The sequence below is a fragment of the Anomalospiza imberbis genome, chromosome 3 (genome assembly GCF_031753505.1).
Source record: "Anomalospiza imberbis isolate Cuckoo-Finch-1a 21T00152 chromosome 3, ASM3175350v1, whole genome shotgun sequence".
NCBI classification, from domain to species: Eukaryota; Metazoa; Chordata; class Aves; order Passeriformes; family Viduidae; genus Anomalospiza; species Anomalospiza imberbis.
This window is the reverse complement of record NC_089683.1, coordinates 41,704,993-41,723,194: the sequence shown is the minus strand read 5'-3', so window position 1 is coordinate 41,723,194 and position 18,202 is coordinate 41,704,993. Positions and strand designations below refer to the sequence as shown.

At 47.9% G+C, this 18,202-nt stretch overlaps 1 protein-coding gene across 2 annotated transcripts in view; it reads left to right on the top strand.

Moving 5' to 3' along the window:
* SIM1 (SIM bHLH transcription factor 1) overlaps positions 1 to 18,202 on the top strand; it is a 48,769-nt gene that overhangs the window by 2,939 nt on the left and 27,628 nt on the right. Inside the window, exons 1-8 of one of the 2 annotated variants that reach the window (XM_068184146.1) lie at positions 7,228 to 7,810; positions 8,930 to 9,012; positions 9,980 to 10,069; positions 10,183 to 10,291; positions 10,401 to 10,486; positions 11,594 to 11,793; positions 11,899 to 12,005; positions 12,902 to 13,049. In XM_068184146.1, coding sequence (XP_068040247.1) covers positions 10,025 to 10,069; positions 10,183 to 10,291; positions 10,401 to 10,486; positions 11,594 to 11,793; positions 11,899 to 12,005; positions 12,902 to 13,049 — 695 coding nt within the window. In that variant the 5' untranslated portion in view covers positions 7,228 to 7,810; positions 8,930 to 9,012; positions 9,980 to 10,024. Of the gene's footprint in view, positions 1 to 7,227; positions 7,811 to 8,929; positions 9,013 to 9,979; positions 10,070 to 10,182; positions 10,292 to 10,400; positions 10,487 to 11,593; positions 11,794 to 11,898; positions 12,006 to 12,901; positions 13,050 to 18,202 lie in introns of those variants that run through there. The other variant, XM_068184145.1, reaches the window with a different exon arrangement.

Below are 18,202 nucleotides of genomic sequence, written 5' to 3'. Positions count from 1 at the left end.
AAAGTATCAAGAGGTTTTTGGGGTTTTTTCTCCTGACCTAATACAAAATTCGCTGCCTCTTTTGTTGAAAAATGAGTGTACATAGGAAACAACGTAATACAGCTATGTCCCCATGAATTTTCTGTAGCTGTATCTCGACTCAGTTGGCCTATATATTTTACAAATTAAGAGTGTGTATATGGCCTAGTTTTGTTTTGCTCTAGTTTTGTCTGATTTGGTGGTTTGAGGGCTTTTTTTTTTTTTTTCCCGGTTAAATATGTGGACTACTGGTACTAATTCTACTTTTTAAAATAAATATGCAATGTGGCAGTCATTTGGACAGGGGAGGTAATCTCACCCCCCCCCCCCACTCCCACCCCCCCGGCCCCAGGTTACGGATGAACGTTTATACCTAAGGTCCACGGCAGTAATTTTCAATCCAGTGCATTTTACAATGATTACTTGAAACAACTTTCCATATCATCGAGTCACTTGTAACCAAAGAAGGGGTTAAATGAAACCTTTAAAAACAATAATTAAAGTCTTCATCGAGCCACTTTTCTCCTCTATTTGCTCTGCCACCTTGAAGATCATTATGCGGGACAATCCTCTGTTTCAAAGGAGACGGAGTTGTCCTTTATGCTGTCAGCGCATACTTTATAAAAATAAAGCTATTGCAAACCCTGGTGCCCATGATGTTCCTAAAAGGATTATTAGCAATGATTTGTCAACTCCTGCGGTCTCAGTAGGCTACCTTTCTGCGTGATTTCGAGCAGGTCTCGTCAATTACTGGTGCCTATGTAGCGGGTTGTTTGATCAGAAGAAGCATATGGTGTTGCTTGTAGGCTGTGAGTAATCATGGGAAGAGAAGAATAGCTGATCCCCGTCCCTCAGTGGCAGCGCAGGATGCCTGAATGCCCTGGGGAACCGTGTGGCGAAGCGCGCCGGGGCCGGGGCCGCTGACGGCCGCAGCAGATGCTAATTTGAGTGCGGAGGCAGCGGGGGCGGCTGAGCGGGGCTCGGGGGGCAGCGGAGCCTTCGCAGCCTCATTAAAGGCAAACTGCGCATTAGAAAGAAAGGCAGGGAGCAGGCTCATAAGGGCTCGCCCCTCTGAGGCGCTGCCGCCGGAGGCCCGGGGCCGAGCGTGTTGCAGACCCACGCGGGACCGCCGCCCCCGCATCCCCGGGGCCGCGCATCCCTGCGCAGGGCCGCGGCCGGGGGCGCGCTGCGAGCGGCGCACAAAGGTTGAGAGCGGGAGTCGCAACGTGGCGTGGAGCCGGGCTGCTTCCCCGCGGTCTCACGCGGGCTCCCTTTCCCTCCCACGTACTTCCGAGGAGGCGGGGAGCGGAGACCGGGGCCCGGCTCGGCCCCGGCCCCGCGGGTTTCCCTGCGCTCGCCCGTGCCATTATTAAACACGAGCGAGGCGCCCACGAGCGGCCTCCCGGCGCTGCGCCTGTGCCTGGCCGTGCGGGAGCCGAGCCCGGGTGATTTTTCCCGGGACCCTGGGGGACACAGTGGACTCCGGGAACGTGGCGGAGCAGCTTGGGCTCCCGTTGCGGTTGTGTTTGTCTGGCTGCGTATGAGGGTAGGGAAGCAAGGAAACGGGGGGCTATTCTGGTTTTCCAGTGCCCCCACCCTGAAAAAAAAAAAAAAAGTCATCGCTTCTCTGGGACAGGAGAACAGGTAGTGGCAGCTGGGGAAATGACGCACGGGAAGGACAAGTCTTTCTGAACGGAGGAGGAAGAGCAGAGATGTTGGATGGATGTAATGGGGTTCCTTTCGCTTGTATTTCTCTGGGGAGGAAAGGATACAAGCATCGGGACAGACCCGATGAGTTGGCCAAAACACTGGAGATGGGTAGCAGGAGGCTCGGGAGCCCGGTGGAATGTCATGTCGTACATTTAAAGAGATCTTGGAGTAGTCAGGGTAGAGAAACGTTGTCTCCGTAAGAGCGAGCTGCACTTCCAGAGTAACTCATATCCCCCCTCCCCGGTACAAGAGCGAATTTCCATCTGCCCATAGAGTGCTTGCATAGAGTTGGTTGTAAATAATCACGTACAGAAAGATATACACTCCTCATCGCTGCGCACACGCGGGGCTGGGGACAGGGCGGAGAGAATTGGTGCGCGCTTGTCTGCATAATTTTGTGTTTAAAAGGTCCCTATAGAGAAAGAAGGTGGAAGATTTCGGGTTCCTTTTGGAAACAAGAGTTTTCTAGGAATAAAATGCCAGAAGAGTCACACACAAAATAAGCACGTGGGGTTTCCTTCTTACCCCCAGACATCTAAACACAAGACAGTGGCACTGGACAAACTTGACAAACCGGGTAGATTTTTCTGCGAGGTCTCTCTCGTAATAGTTGTGCAATTCTCGCAAGTTATTGAAACGCTTGGGTTGTTCTTTCCACCCCTAACTTCACTTCACTAGGTCTTCAGCAGATTAGAACTGTCAAGAACGAAAGTGCAAGACGTAGGTTTCTTCTTCTTCATCGTTTCAGTACTAAAACATTTATTTTCAGGAGAAGAAAGCGTATAAGATCTATACTGCTTTTCGGTGATCAGACAGCTTTGGAAAGAGTGAATATCTGCTAATTTTCTGAGGACATTAAGGAAGCGTTTTAAGGGTTGTTTGTTTGTTTTTTCAAGGAGGATTAATAAATAAATAAAATCCTGATTTAACGTTCATTATAAAGAAATACTAATATTTTTATCTAACAGTAAATCGCTAATGGCAAGTAATGTGGACGCAAAAAATAGGTAGAAAAATCTCCAAGGTGTCAAAGGACTGAAAGAATTTTCCGCCAAAGACAATGCAATCGCTGTTACTATTGCGGGGCAATTCTTCACTGATCTTTGGCAGTATCCAGAAGGGGAGGGAAAAAAAATTAATAAAACTCAAACAAAAAACCCAGGTGGCACAATAAATAATTTTTGTTTGGGTTTTGTTTTTGTTTTTTAGTTAGGAATATTTTAAGGGTCCTATTCTCCATCCACGACCAGAGATGCAAAAGGAGGGTTTGCAGTCTGTCCTAGTGGGAAGGGATCGTTTTGGCGCCGAGAGGCGTTTGCTTTTCGAGACAAAAGCAGAGATTCAGTTTACATAAACTTTCGCCGAATCAGGATGGTTAACATTTCAATATTGAAACCCTTAACCTTGTTTTATTTTAAAGGGGGAAGAGATCAACAGAAAAAAAAAAATCCGTTTCCCACGTGGATAGGTGATTTAATGCTGTTTTTCTTGCTGCAAAGGGAAATGATTGAGCATTAGGTTTCAATGTTTATTTTCTTACAGAAGTTTTTCTCATTTAAGCAGCAGTTTACTCTCCACGCTGAATCTCTGATTAATTCCAGTTTTGATGTGAACTTAAAAAATGTGAAGAGCAGAACTAAACTACTAGCAGGATCGTTGGAAAAAAACCCTACAGATTTATGTTTTAGAAGGAATACTTAATGAGAAGAGCGGGAAGGAAAAATCATATTTCCTTTGGAAACATGCGACCGTTTTCATGTTGGAGAATAATTTTCAACTTGCATATAGACCGCGTGTGCGTTAGTGCAAATCCTTCCTTCCTCTATTTCTTCAAAATAAGGGCTACTTGAATTTGAGTCTTCTGGAGAAACGAATAAGTCGTTTGTGCTCGAAAATGCCTTGATTCCCCCCCCCCCCTCCATTTTGGACATTGTTCCGTTTGTTTGCATTTCAAAGTGCAATTCCGCTACCTCGTGTTTGCCAAAATCCTGGTTTTTCTTTCTATAGTGAAACAGCCCTAGCATTATTTCCACTACCACTTTCTTAACAGGGTTGTTTGTTTAGTCAACAGGGCTTTTCCTCCCTGTTATTATTATTTTTATGAAGAAAGAGGGATGTTAATTTATCTCTGCTTCAAATGAATACATGTGATTTACTGAGATAATAAATCTTTACAGAACCTTGCTAATGGCATCCGCAGGCAGTGGAAATGAGGAGCTTTTTTTTTTTTTTCTTAGCATAGCTTATTCTATTCCATCTGAACTCTACGACGGCGACCCAGTCCTTCACAGAAGCCTCATTTGGCCGAGATTCTGAGTTATCATTAACCACTGCCTGTTAAATTAACTGGGAAATCAGCTCTGTCTGGCGTTAGGCGATGGCAGAACGGAGCGCTGCGGCAGACGATTTAATTAAATGGTTAATCGAATCAAGCTAATTCCTCGATACAACATCCAGTTGCCTTTTGGCTTGCCGGTGACTAGGACATGCAGGTTCTGCTCCCGTGACTCCCGAAGCTGTTGTTTGTCATTTCCCCTGGACAGAGAGGGCAATGGCTCCGTGAGAGATGGGAACTGAGCTGTCCTGCCTTCCTCTTCCCAAACAACTCCCGTGCCCCACTTGTACCTTAGTGTTAAGGCGGCAGCATCGCCGGCGAGGGGCAGTGGGAGGCAGGGAAGGTGCTGCTTGAGCAGCAGCTAACGAAGGTGACATTCTCGTCCTCCCTGTAGAGAGGCTTTGCTGGGCAGGTGCCCGTGCCCGGGCCGACCCTCCTCGTCGTCCTGCCCAGCACGGAAGGGGCGAGCCCCGGGGTGGAGGTGACCGGAGGTCCCGCACCCTGCGCCCTTTGTGGGGTCAGCATCCCCTCGGCGCCGGCGGGCGAGGAGTGAGCTGCTGCTCGTCCTTTTTTTAATAACCATACAGCGACTCTTTAAAGGGCAAAGAAAACGCAGCGAAACCAAAGATACGGAGACGTCCCCGGGCCACGGCCCCCGGGAGGCGGCAGAGAGATCTGGGAAAGCGGCGGCGGGGGCCGCTGCCCAGAGAGGGAGTTTTGAGGAACTCTTGGAAGAGAAACGTGCGATGGACCTGCTGGGACCAGACTTAGGGAAGACTCCCTGCGGTTGCCCCGTCGGGCAGGCTCCCAGCGTTGCTCCACAGCAGCGGGCTGCCTCCGGGGGAGCCCTCCAAGCCTCTCCCTCTGCCCACCCACAGCAATAGGAAAGAGCTCCCTGCCTCCGGGGCTTCGTCTCCAAGCCAGCTTTCCTGGGCCTCGCCCGGCCGTGCGGGACGGTGTGCCAGACAGGGGCAAACCCCCGGAGGGGTACCCAAGGGCTCCTCGGCCCCGGAGGGAGCTGGCCTCAGGGTCTGGCCCCCAGGATGGGCTCTCCACTAAGTGTTTTTAAACGGGGCCGTCAATTCGCCCGCTACAGTGAATCCGGATTGCGCTGAGGTTTCATGACTTGGGAGTCCGCTGGGGAAATCGCCGTAACTGCTTTTAAAAGCCGGCAAATCAGCGCAAAGTAGATAAGGGCTTGCATCTTCTGGCCACCCCACCCCCACCGCCACCCCCGCCCCCCTTTGCTATTGCCAGACAAAGGACTGGGTCGAGATGGGCTCTGCGCTGCAGATGCTCACAGAGGGACAAGTAACCCGGAGATCAACCAGGGCCAAGGAGCTGCCCTGGTTTCTCGGAGTCTCATTTCCCTGCGCCTGCCTTCCTCCGTCTTTGCCTAGATCAAATTAGAAACGATTCTGGAATCTCTTCCCTGGGACAGAGGAGTTTCTTGAAACAGTATCGCCACTGGATAGGGACGGTGCCAACCCAGCCCCTGGTTCCATTGGCTGTCGACATCAAGGCTTGCATCAATCAAAAGATGAGGGGAAGGAAGGACAGGACCAGGGCAGTGCAGCGCGGCAGGTCTGGCTGTGCGCCCGGCCTGGGGGACAGGCTGGCAGTACGGAGCGGCTCTCTCAGGGCCGGGCGTGGGCGCGGCTGGGTGAAAGAAGGCATTTCACAGGAACCCGCCTGTGTAGCGAGCCCATGAAACTGACGGACATGCTTTTTGATGTGGAAAGCACAGTGGCTTTCCACTGGAGAATGCTGAGAGAAACGACGCATCAGCACACTCGCTCCGCGCAGGTTCTGCGCAATATAGGTGAAGCTGTTGGTTAACGACGAGTGATAGTCTGGATTAATTGCTTTTCTTTTCTTATCTAAAAAAAAAAAAAAAAAATTCCTTTTTTTCCCTTTCCTTTCCCCCCTCACAACAGCAATTTATCGTGGCGCAAATAGCTTCTCTTCTCAGGAAAAAAAGTTCATCGAGTGAACGAGATTATTAGGTAGGAGGAAGAGTTTGTTAGGCAGGAGCATATAATCCTTATTTTGGCTGAAATAAAAGCTCGATCCATTTTAAAAAAAATTTCTTTTTCTGCTTGAATAACAGTGATGCCTTGAGCTTATGTTAGACGGTTGCTCATAATTTATTCGCCAAGAACTGACCTAAATGGTGCCTGTGGGATTAGGTCAATTTTAGTGGATCTACTTCGCCTCATTTGGTTACTAATTGGTTTCTTGTTTTATAAATCGAAATCTCATTTTCAGGAAATTACAAAACCCATGCAGCCAGTCCATGGAGGTAATCCGTGGGTCGGGGGTATTTAAATGGAAATGGTTCTACAATGCATCAAGAATTAAGCAACAGTAAAACTCCCCCTCTATTTCCAAATGAAATGTGAGCTCGCTAGCTCCTTAGATCCATAATAGATACGTCCCTTCTAAGGCTACTTATGTAAATATGATAAACCAGACCGCGGTGGGGGAGGGGCCGCAGGGAAGAAAGCAAATTTTGTCTGCTAAGGTTAATGTGGCATAACTTGGAAATCTTCCAAAATAGATTATGTTTTGCTTTGTCTTCGGCCACTTTAGCTGGGAAAATCCTTTGCCTAAAAACGATTTAGTTATCCTTCTCCTCACAAAGCTGCTTGTTTCTATTCCAAAGCTATTACGCTGTTGGCTCTCCAAATTACAAGAGAATCTTTAGATCTTGTTTCCAAGCGTAATCCTGGAGCAAAAGGGAGAGCTGATTTCCTTGTTTTGTTTTAAATAGACAATCAAAGGATTTGCAGAATTTTCTGCGGTAGGTCAAGTGCAAGAAATCACAGTTTGCCCCCTCGATAAAAGGAAATTGGATGTTAAAGCGAATAGAAGTGGGGGAGGGAAAATTAGTGGAGGGGGTTTTCTCCTCTAATCTTTAGAAACAGTATTTAAGGGGCATCAGGAGAGGCCGTCGATTTGGGAGAGGCTGGGATTGGCAACGATTAGAAATAGTCTCCAACTTGAAAGTACTGAAAACATCTGGGCAGCACAAAGGATCGTCTCATGTGACAGGATTTCAAAAAGCCGGTTCAGGTAGACAAGTGAAAACGTTTAATTATAAACCATGAGCAGACAGAGCCCAGCAGCGCGGAGTTTCCACCTGAAACATATAGAGGAGCTCAGCGCGCCGTGAAAAACCGCCTTCCCGAGGGAGGTTAACCTGCAATGCCCGTGAGCTGTTCATTAACCCACTGGGGTCGGGTTATTTTCCCTTTCAGGAGAAGAATAATTACAGCCGTAAGCTTAGATTAATAAGCAACTTAAATCATAGGCGGGCAGTGCAGATTTAGTCTTGAATAAAGAAACCTGTCACTCACATTTCCCTCCGGGTGGGGGACGTGGCAAAGAGCCAGCTCAGCGCTAACAGGCCATCCTGGCTCCCCAAAAGAGAAACCTCCGAGGAACTCGGGGAAAACAAATATACCGTGGGCTCTTCTCTCTTACCCTGGAAGCTGTGTAAGATTTGCCAGCTCCTTCCTGAATACAGGGGGCGGACGCGATCGTCCATGCTGGCGGCTGGCTCCCCCTTAACTGGCGTGGAGGAATTAATGGGAAGGAGCCTGTTTCTGACTGGCGACCTGGTACATGCTGAGGCTGCAGGCTGAGGAACGGGCCAGAGAGAATCTCCTGACTCTGTGGGGCTATGAAGTTAAAGAGGAAGGAGAAAAGTGTAGGAGTGGTGAAGAGACAAGTTGTTGTGAAGAGGTAGAGTAGGAAGGGGAGAGAAGGAAGCGAAAGGCGGGAACGAGAGGGGCGCACCGCTCCGGCGGCGGGGAGGGCGCGCAGGGGCCGCGCTGGGATGCCCCCTTCAAACAGTGCGGAGGAAATCGTTAGCTTTGCTCGGACGGCAAACACCTGGGTGAGGCCGGTCAATAGCGAGGGATGCCCGCGGCTGCCTGCTGTCAGCACCTCGTCTGTTTGTCTCGAAATAACTGGAAAACGAGGTCTTGCCTTTCCCGAACCCGCACTGCGGGAGTGAGCACACCCCGCCGGCTCGGGTCCCCTTGCGACCTGCACCCCAGCCATCGATCGGGATTTTTAGGTTTCCCCTCCGTTTTACTCTATCTTACTGCTTGTGCGTGTCGGAGTGAGACTTATTTCACGGCACAAGCCTCAAAGGTTTTAATTGACACGTTTAAATTATTTCAGCAACAACGCCGTGAAAAGGCATCGTCCAAGAATAGAATTACACCGGTGAAGTAACTTCCACGTGGCTTTTATTACTACTCACTTTACATAGGAGAAAATAAGATGCGTGTAAAACATTAGACAAATCCGGAAACATTAATTTCTGGAAGGGGCTCTATGGAGGCACATCACCCCTCCCTGCAGTGGGAGCCATCCTGCCCACCGGAGCAGCAGGAGGAGAGATGGAAGGGATAGAGGTGAATCCTGGAGACAGACTTCGTGGGGCAGGAGGGAGGGCGGTCCGTGCCTTTGGACAGTGACTTGTCTGAGAAATCGTGAGGTTAGGACGCTTCCCCTGAAGTTCAAGGAGGACAGTTCCCAGTAGCCGAAAGCTGCACTGAAAAGCAGTTTGATCTTGCATGCTGTTTCACTTAGATCTTAAAAATTAACTTCACCATTAACTCAAAATAAGTATTCGGGTGTTTTTCTCTCTGAGGAATTAGATATTGAAAAAAAATGCACAAAAGAGGCTTTTATTTGCAACGAAGCCATGTCTAGTTTTCCAAAGATTGTATGTATATATGTTTTAGAGTGTAGACAAGAAAAAGTGTTTCCCCCCACCTCCAATCAGGCCCACACGAGTAAATTTTTCATCTCCTGACCTTACTTTTCTTTTTTGTTTGTCTTAAATAACAGGACTTGGAGAAGCCTGGGGCCACTCCAGCCGAACCAGCCCACTGGATAATGTTGGACGGGAACTGGGATCCCATCTTTTGCAGGTACTGGTCTGGAAACAACAGGCATATGGTATTAATGATTAAAGAAATAATTCCCTCTTCTGAGCTTTCAATTGCCACCTTGACTAATTTTTAACCGTTCAAGTGTTTAATAGAAAGATAGGCAGGAGGGGAAACACTTCAGAAATGCGAACCACTGTGATTCAATGTCGTGTGTTTTGTTGGTGGCTTGGTCCTTTGCCTCAGAATCATCTAACACTGTGTCCACAGCGAGGGATTCAGTGTGTCCCAGGGTGCCAGAGATACAGAAGCACGACTTTTCCCCAATTTATTAACAAGATGACACATATCAATGTTGTGAGGCTCAGAATGGCAGGGAGAGGCTCTAGAGACAGGTTAGGGAAGGCTTTCCTGGACAGAAGGGCTCAGCGGGCACTGACGTTTGCAGATACACAAATCAGGGAGGACAGATCTGAAAACTCACGGCGCTCTGAAATACTAAAGAATATTAGCGATGACCATCATTCCACTGGTGGAATCATGTGGCTTTTGGAGGGTGTATTCTGCTCTTGGTACACCCAGAAGTCCCATCTGTGCCTGCAGAAATGTACCTGACAAATTGTCTTATTGACACTGTGGAGAATTTTTTCTTTGATAACTTAAATTCTCCTTATAAAATACACAAACACTAAACCCCCGTGACATTTGAAACGGAATAGAAATATTGGGGATTTCTGGGACCCAGATGTTAATCACCAGATAGCCAGGACCTCTTCTTAGATACCTTCAAGGCACTTTTGAGCTCGGCGTCTCTGAGAAGTAGGTTATATCTCAGGGGTCCAGGAGCTTTAGAGGGATTATTGTCCAAGATTTGCCCATTTCCTTCCAACTTTTTGAATAATCAGAGCCTGAACATCGACGCCTGTTTGCTAAAATAAATCAGAGGGACAGGTATTTAATGGATCTGTCTATGTATTAATTTATTTATATTCCCTACCCTTTTCTGCAGACGTTGGACGGTTTCATATTTGTTGTGGCTCCAGATGGCAAGATCATGTACATCTCGGAGACTGCCTCGGTGCACCTGGGCTTGTCGCAGGTACGCTGGGGGGCCTGCTAGCCCCTGTGCTTGCCTGCACCACCGCCGCGACCGACAGGAGAGGGTGCGCGGTGCCGGCGATGAGTCCCCCTACTCCTCCTCCTCTCTCACAGGTAGAGCTGACCGGCAACAGCATTTACGAGTACATCCACCCCGCCGACCATGACGAGATGACGGCGGTGCTGACGGCGCACCAGCCTTACCACTCGCACTTCGTGCAGGGTAAAGAACACAGCCCCCGCCCCCGCCTGGCCGCCGCGGTCACGTAGGGGACCGCGCAGAGCCAGCGGAACCTGTGGCTCACCCCACCTCTGCCTTTCCCCCTTCCCAGAGTACGAGATCGAGAGATCCTTTTTCCTGAGGATGAAGTGCGTCCTGGCCAAGAGGAATGCGGGCCTCACCTGCGGCGGCTACAAGGTGCGTGCCCGCGGCCAGATTCCTCGATCCCCCCTGCACGAACCTTCCCGTGTTCCTGTGCCGGGAAGGCTGTGAAAATGGGGAGAGAAGAGGGGGTGAGACCTCTTCTCGCGGGGGTTTTCCCAGCCCAGGGCTCTTTCATGTGGTCCATTTCTCTCAGAGTTTCAGGTTGAAGAGCTCAAACCACAAAACCAAGCAATCGAGCTCCCCTTGATGTTTGTTTCTGGGCCTTTGTTGTTGTTATTGTTGTTGTTGTTTCACTCTTTGAACTGAACCTCGCACAACCACTGAGGTTCCCTGTGACAGCTTTCAGGTGATGCAACGGGAACCCTGGGTTAATTTATGTCTTTATTAGGTAATTCGCCAGCTGCAGAGGTAGCTCTCCTAGTCAAGGGTTTTGACCAGGTGCTTCACACGGTTCTGCTCGGGGCTCCTCGGTAAGGAGAGCCCTGCACTCTCTCCTACCTCCTCCCTGCTTTTTGTTAGCCACACTACGCCGAGGAGAGGGTTGTACCCACAACCCAAGGAGATGTTGTGTCACAGTGTACCGTAGACCAAGAACACCTGCTGAACTCCAAGAAGATCTTAATAATAGATAAGAGTGGAAATAGACAGCAGTTGTCTGCAAGGATATGTTTAGGAGATATACTTAAACCAAAGGTACTTTTTAGCGATGGATTGCATCTGCTCCATCTATATAAAAGATGTATCTTACACATGTGACATGTAAACCCTTTCTCACGCGCATACAGTCTTCATTACAAAGTCGTAACTGGATTGGCAGTTCCGCGTCTTTCCTTTTCAGAAGAATAATAAAAGCGCAGTTAGGAGGTGGGCCAAAAACCACTTAAGTCAGTGGAAAAAAAACTAAAAAACCTTGTTGACTCTAAGGGGAAAAAAACTCAACCCCGATAGAACAGCAGAAAAATCCCAGACTCCGCTTTGCCAGGGCGGAGACGCAAGTCAGCAGCCCCCGCTAGCCTGGCAGCCCCACAGGCACCGGGATGGGGGGAATTGTCCGAGCCCTCTTCGTGGGGAGGGACGCCTGTCTCAGCACACACTTCCCCCCTGCTCAGTAGCCGCCAAGCCTTCCTGTGTCTCCTGCAGGTCATTCACTGCAGCGGGTACCTGAAGATCCGCCAATACAGCCTGGACATGTCCCCCTTCGACGGCTGCTACCAAAACGTTGGCTTGGTCGCCGTGGGCCACTCGCTGCCGCCCAGCGCCGTGACGGAAATCAAGCTCCACAGCAATATGTTCATGTTTCGGGCCAGCCTGGACATGAAGCTCATATTCTTAGATTCCAGGTAGAGCTGGGGTTATTTCAGAATCTATTCCCCTAGCCTGTTCTTCCCCAGGCCTCCTCTCCTGTCCTCTCACCCACTTATATTTGCTGTTTATGTCTCTTGCAGGGTAGCTGAGCTAACAGGTTACGAGCCCCAGGACCTGATAGAGAAGACCCTTTACCACCACGTCCACGGCTGTGACACCTTTCACTTGCGTTGCGCACATCACTTGTGTAAGGAGATGGTCTTGTTTAAAACTTGTTTAAAACCCCGCCCCCCATCCTATCCCTTTGCAGAAGGACTTTGGGATTGTTGGGATTTACCTCTAGGTCGGCACATGAAAAGCCAGCTCTGTGGAGGGCAGAATAAGCAAAATCTTCTTCAGGTTTTAGTGAAACAAGGTTAGATAAAGACTGAACTCTGAGCTGGATGCAGGCGGCAAACGGAGGGGATCAGCAATGAAAGGCTATTTTTTCATCTTCTTCTTTTGGTTGTAGGACAAGAACTGCCCTGCACAAATCTCAGGCACTATTGTCTCTTCAAATTCTGGTTAGGAAAATCCTTATTTTCCTGCTCCAAAAAGCCATACGAGTGAAATATCAATACTTTTGTTTCACTTCCACCAAGTCTCACAAATCTTACATGTATATCTAATTTTGACTGCAGTAGTGAGCCTGATTCGGCGAGATGTACTTTTTGATATCATGATGACATTAATACACGGGTAGATGAATAGAAAGGATATCAATTTCCGGTAAGTTTCCTGACAGAGAATGTAACGTGAAGAGATAAAATCCAGAGATTTATAGAACAAAATCTCGATGATGATGATACTTCAGGATAGGGGTGTGCGGGGCTCGGTTGCCGTAGACGACCACACACATACACACAAACACCCCGGCCCCACCAATCTCCCCTGTTAGCCTGTGATAACGATCTCGGGTACTGAGATGAGTTCTGCCTGGGGGCTCCAGCACCCTTGTCCCCGCCGCTTCCCCATGTGCCGCTTAGAGGTTCCTAACCCCTCTGGTCACCCACAAGGCTCTGGGGGGAGTGTGTGCCTCTTCCCGGAGCTGATCAAACCAGAGGCGGGAGCCACGCTGAGGCTCTCCTCGCTTTGTCCCCGCAGTGCTGGTGAAAGGGCAAGTGACCACCAAGTACTACCGCTTCTTGGCCAAACACGGCGGCTGGGTGTGGGTGCAGAGCTACGCCACCATCGTGCACAACAGCCGCTCCTCCCGCCCGCACTGCATCGTCAGCGTCAACTACGTGCTCACGTAAGTCAGCCTGGGCCGCTCCGAGCTGCGGGGGCCGCGCGGGGCCGGGCACCTGCGGTGCGCCCCGCTCTGCCCCGGGCCCGGGGCCGCTCCTCCCTCCGCCGCCTCCGCTCCCCCCTTCCCTCGCCGCCGCGCTGACCAGGGCAGGCTCGCCAGGTCTGCTAGGAAACACATTGAGCGCTTTCATCCAGATGAAGGGTTTCCCGTCTGCCTGTTTCTTTCTCTTTCGAGAGAGGAAAAGATTTAGAGGTTTGTCACCCACATATTTTGCTGCCCCCCTCCTTTTTTTTTTTTTTTTTTTTTTTTTTTTTTTTTTTTTTTAGTTTAAATGCACACAGCATTAAATAAAATTTAATGCGGTGTAAAAGAAAAGGCTTCCACGTACGGAGTTATTTATACTCAACAAACAGGACATCTGTTTTTCTTTTCAAAAATCTGGGGTTTGAAGTTCTTAATTTCATCCAGAGTCTCTATCAAAGCTCGGAGATTTCTTTTTTGTTCTTGGAGAGAGATCCTTACAGTGAACCACAAAGAAAGTTGGTGACCAGAAGGGTCAGTTGAACTTAAAAAAAAATTAAAACAGAATAGGAAAAAAAATCAGAGTAAGTGCTGAGATACTTGATTGATATATATCTCAATACATCTCCCTGCATTTTGGAATGGCTAGGCTGTGCCCTAGCTATCCTGCTTGCACTGAAACGCAGGGGCCACATGAGGGAAGGGAAGCTCGGCTGGACTATTTTTAAGTGTTTTCATGGTAGTTATTAGTATTCCCTCTGGACACGGCAGTAGCTGCTGCCGGCAGCACTGATGCTTCATTAGGATCGTAGAACCAGTCGGGCCGGCGGTCCTTCCTTGATCCTTGGGATTGAATATTCCTCTGTTCCTCTGCTTTTTTTTTTTTTTTTTTTCTCCTGGAGACAAATGTAGATATTCGAGCGTCTGAGAGGCACAACCCTCTCCTTTCCTAAAATAAATGATAGCAGCATCGTGATCTTGCCATCATGGCTTTGGTGCATGCACAGGTGGAGAGTGGTTTGATAGCCCAGTTTGAGGAGTGCTTCCCGAAATGAAGTGGCTCGACATGGAGGCCACGGCTCTGGTCATGTGTGGAGGGGCTCCTGGTGGAGTGGGAAAGGTGCTGCACTTCTAGAGCGTAATCCCTTTGATATGTAAGGTGATAACGGGCATCGTGCTCCAAGATGGGACATTGCGCCTGCATGAAAAAATAGACATTTTGGTCAGCACCCTGCTATAGTCAGCAAACTACGATTACCCTTTAAAGAAAATTTATTTTATTTTATTTTATTTTATATGGGGTGTCATTTCCTCAGTAAGGATTGGTATCAGCAGAGACATTATCACTTCTGCTGTAGCTGTTCTGCACATTTTTATGTCCATTTCCCTTATACCAGTCCCTCTCTGTATTTTTCGCTGTTTATTCTTCCCAGTTCAGTCCAAGCACCTGCTCTGGGTGAACGGGGAGCAGCAAAGACAGAAGTGAGAGAAACAAGGAACCCTAAGGCAACTAGCGTGTTGGAGTGGTTTTAGCTCCAGAAACGCTATGGTTTTCTACGATCATTTGAGATTATCGGTCGTTTCCCTTTCCTTTAATCCCCAAAGCGTGAACATCAAACATGGAATTCTGCCTCAAGTGATCCGAGTCGAAATGAAGCACTCCAGCGGACCTGCTGAAAGCACAGCTGGGCATCTGGCAGGATCTGTCCCTTGCTTGCCATGGCACGAGAATTTCAGGCAGGGACGGCAAGCGGGGAGTGCCCTGGTTCCCCGTGGGGGCCGGTCAGACAAGCCCGTCAGAGCAGTGTCCCGGCAGCGTGACAGGCTGTATGTACCATGTGCCTGTGTCCTCTCCGCCCCGCGGCTGCCCCCGGGCCATGGCGGGCAGCCTGTTCGCGGGCCGCCTGCGCCTCCACAGCCCCGCTGCGCCTCCACCCGCGGGGGCGGCCCCCGGGCGGCCCCTGAGTGTTCGCGGCTCCGCGCCCCGGCAGGAATCCCCGGCAGGAATCCCCAGCAGTCTGGGAGCTGCACTCGCAGTACCTCAACACTCTCCTCCCCGCCTCCCAAAACGGCCCTGCAGGGAAGACGATTTCCCCCTCAGCAGTGGTACCCTAACAGGGAGAACCCTCATCTCCAGATGATTTATCGGTGGAGGCAGAGTCTTTGGTGCATGTATATGGATTTTCAGAACCTGCTTGCAGCCAAATTGACATGTGGGAGGACTCTAGCTGTGCTTTCAAAATTTCCCTTAGAGAATGAAATTACACCACAGGGCAACTTCCTTATGCTTTGGTGTAAATCTCCAAGTCTCCCCTCGCACTCTTGGCTTAATTGCCTCGAGTGTGAAGGACGGCAGGAGGGCAGAAAGGGAGCCAGGCTGGTTAAAGTAGGGATGCTGAAAGTTGGGAGGTCCAGCACTGGCTGTGGCAACTGCCATGTGCTGCTGACAGCTGCAAGATAGACACTGCCACTGCATAAAATCTAGTTTTGATATGCTCAGGTCCTCGAGGTCTCATCGAGCCTGGCTAGCTCTTCATTAGGGCACCGCAGAAGAGATTGCATTCTGCTTACTTCTGCAGTAAGGCTGTCACTGCTGAAATTGCTGCCCTGCCTCCAAGAGATGGGTGTAGCTTACACCAAATAATTGGATTATTATTATTATCATCATCATCATCATTGTTATCATTACCTTTATTATAATTATTTTTCTTGGGCTAGCTGGCCATTCAGAAAATATATGGGAAAAACAGGGCCTGCCATTTGCCAGGTGACTGTAAGCAGAGAAAAGTCTGTTTTTAAAAAACTGAGATGAAGTCAGCCTCTGAAACAGATACCTTGAGGTGGAGGGAACTGTTAGGGAAAGGCTGATGGTGGCAGAGTTGGCTAGGGGGATGCTGAACTCCTACCTAGAGCAGGCTTAATTGTCTTAATGAGCTATTCAGAGTCAGCAGTATCACTCAAATGAGGAAGGCAGGTGGGGAAAATATAGAGGAAAATGTAAGGTTACAGGAGCTTGTAGTTTTCCTCTGGTATGAGGTAGGTTCTACTGTAGGAGGGCTGGGCAGAGGTCCTGTAGCACTCAAAAATCTCAAGTTTTTAATATATTTTATGCAGGTATAAATCTCATAGAAACTGCTGTTCTTTAAGGATGACATTGGATTTTTCCAGCAAGCTAAGAGAGGCTGAGATGAGCCTCTGTGTGTGCTCTTCTATGCTTTTCCCACTTGGCAGCTGGTGTGTGGCAGAGCCCCTGGTGCAGCTCCTGGCAGAGGGACAGGAATAGGTGTACCCACTGCAGCCAGGTTGCGTTATAAACCCAGCAGAGAAAAGCATGCTTACAAAGAGAAATACAAACCTTTCATACTGACTCTTGTGTGTTTAAGATGAGGAGAAAGCAAAAGAGGGGCAAATTCATGCTTTTGAGTTTTCAAATAACAAAACCCCAATCCCACACATTTGGGGTTGCAGGGTAGAACTTGAAAGGTGGGATGACTCCTACTGAAAAATCATTTGAATATAGGAAATTTGGGTCTTTTTGGAGGGCAAATCACAGAAGGAATCATAAGTTTTGGAAGATGTGGTGCAAGGTTTTGATTTGATAAGTCCCTGGACCTCTCACATAGTAATTCCTCACACAGGTAAAACCCCAGGGTTTTTTTTTGTTTGTTTGTTTGGTCATGGGATAGGGAGCTTTTTCTCATTATTGAGAGAAACCTGAGTTCTCTGTTTTGGAAAAGAGCAGATACTGAGTGCCAAAAGAGCCAAAATGGTTTGGAGCAGTTTCAGTGCAGGCTGGGCAGGAAGAGCAAGAATCTCTACCTCCCAGATCCCCTGGGTAAGAGTGATGATGAAAAAGAAATAAAGAATGAGAAAGAGTTTATGCAAAAAGGCCCACACACACCCGAGTTAAGAAAATTAAAAAGAGGTGATTTTAATTTTCCACAAGTCCCAAGTTTTGAGAACATGAATGCTAGGTTTAAGAACAAATGTCTGTAGTAAGTATATATGCTGAAATAAATAAGCACGGTGGCAATGGAAGGTGTTTTTTTTTGTGTAACAGAAGTGTATCAAAAATTGATATAAATGACCTTTAGGGGCTCTTTCTTAAAGCACATCTATTTGGTCTTCATTATATTCTGCTTTGGATATGTGAGTATAGACACGGAATATTTGTTTCTTTTCTTATTTGTTCTGTACACACAGCCACCATATCATTGATTATTAGACGTGCATGTTTATCACATAAATGGACTCAAGTATGAGTCAATGAATAGGGACAGAAAGTGCTGAAGTTAAGTTTATATTTAGATTGCAAACAACCTTCCTTTAAACAAATGGATAATGCAAAGTCCAAACCCTTTGACTTTCTGAGCATGAGCAAATATGATAAGAATTTTTCCCCAGAGAAAGCTAGAGAAGCTTTCCTATATACATTTTGTTGTCCTTTAGCATTTAAAAGAATAGCAATAGTGGTGTCATATACAGATAACATGGATTAGGTACATAATTGTGACTAATATCTGTTCTAATGATACAGCATGTATTCCATATAGTTCCAGTTGACCTCTTCATGTTACATTGTGTAACTGGCTGATTAGGAACACAAATTCAGTGCAATTTATTTCAATGGCTATTTCACATATAACTGCCATATTGACAAATGTTTTACCAAACAGTGTGATAAATGCAATTTAGAATAATTTAACCATTAATTGTACCTACACACTTAATCTTTAAATTGTTATTTTTAATATTCATAGCTTTGTGTACTACCAGATTTGAAATGATGGTATAAGAAAGGTGCTATCTCTATGTGTGATGGCTCAGACTTCAAAAATGTCCTGGCATATGTCCTTCCTGGCATATTAAGTGGGCTTTAGGGAATTTTGTGTTTCATGTGAAAAAGCTGTCCCCATATCTGTGGACAGTTACAGTTATATCTTTTTGTAATTTTTCATAAAAATCCTATTATTGTCCTGTCTCTGATACATGAGGTCTCACCTCTGTCTCTTCCTAGTCAATGGGAGAATCCACAAACTGTGTTTCCATACCCATGGTGTGGGCCTCCCTTTCTTGAATGTTTCTCTCAAACTGACCCATTTGGAATTGCCACTGAGTTATTTCCTTAGTCATAG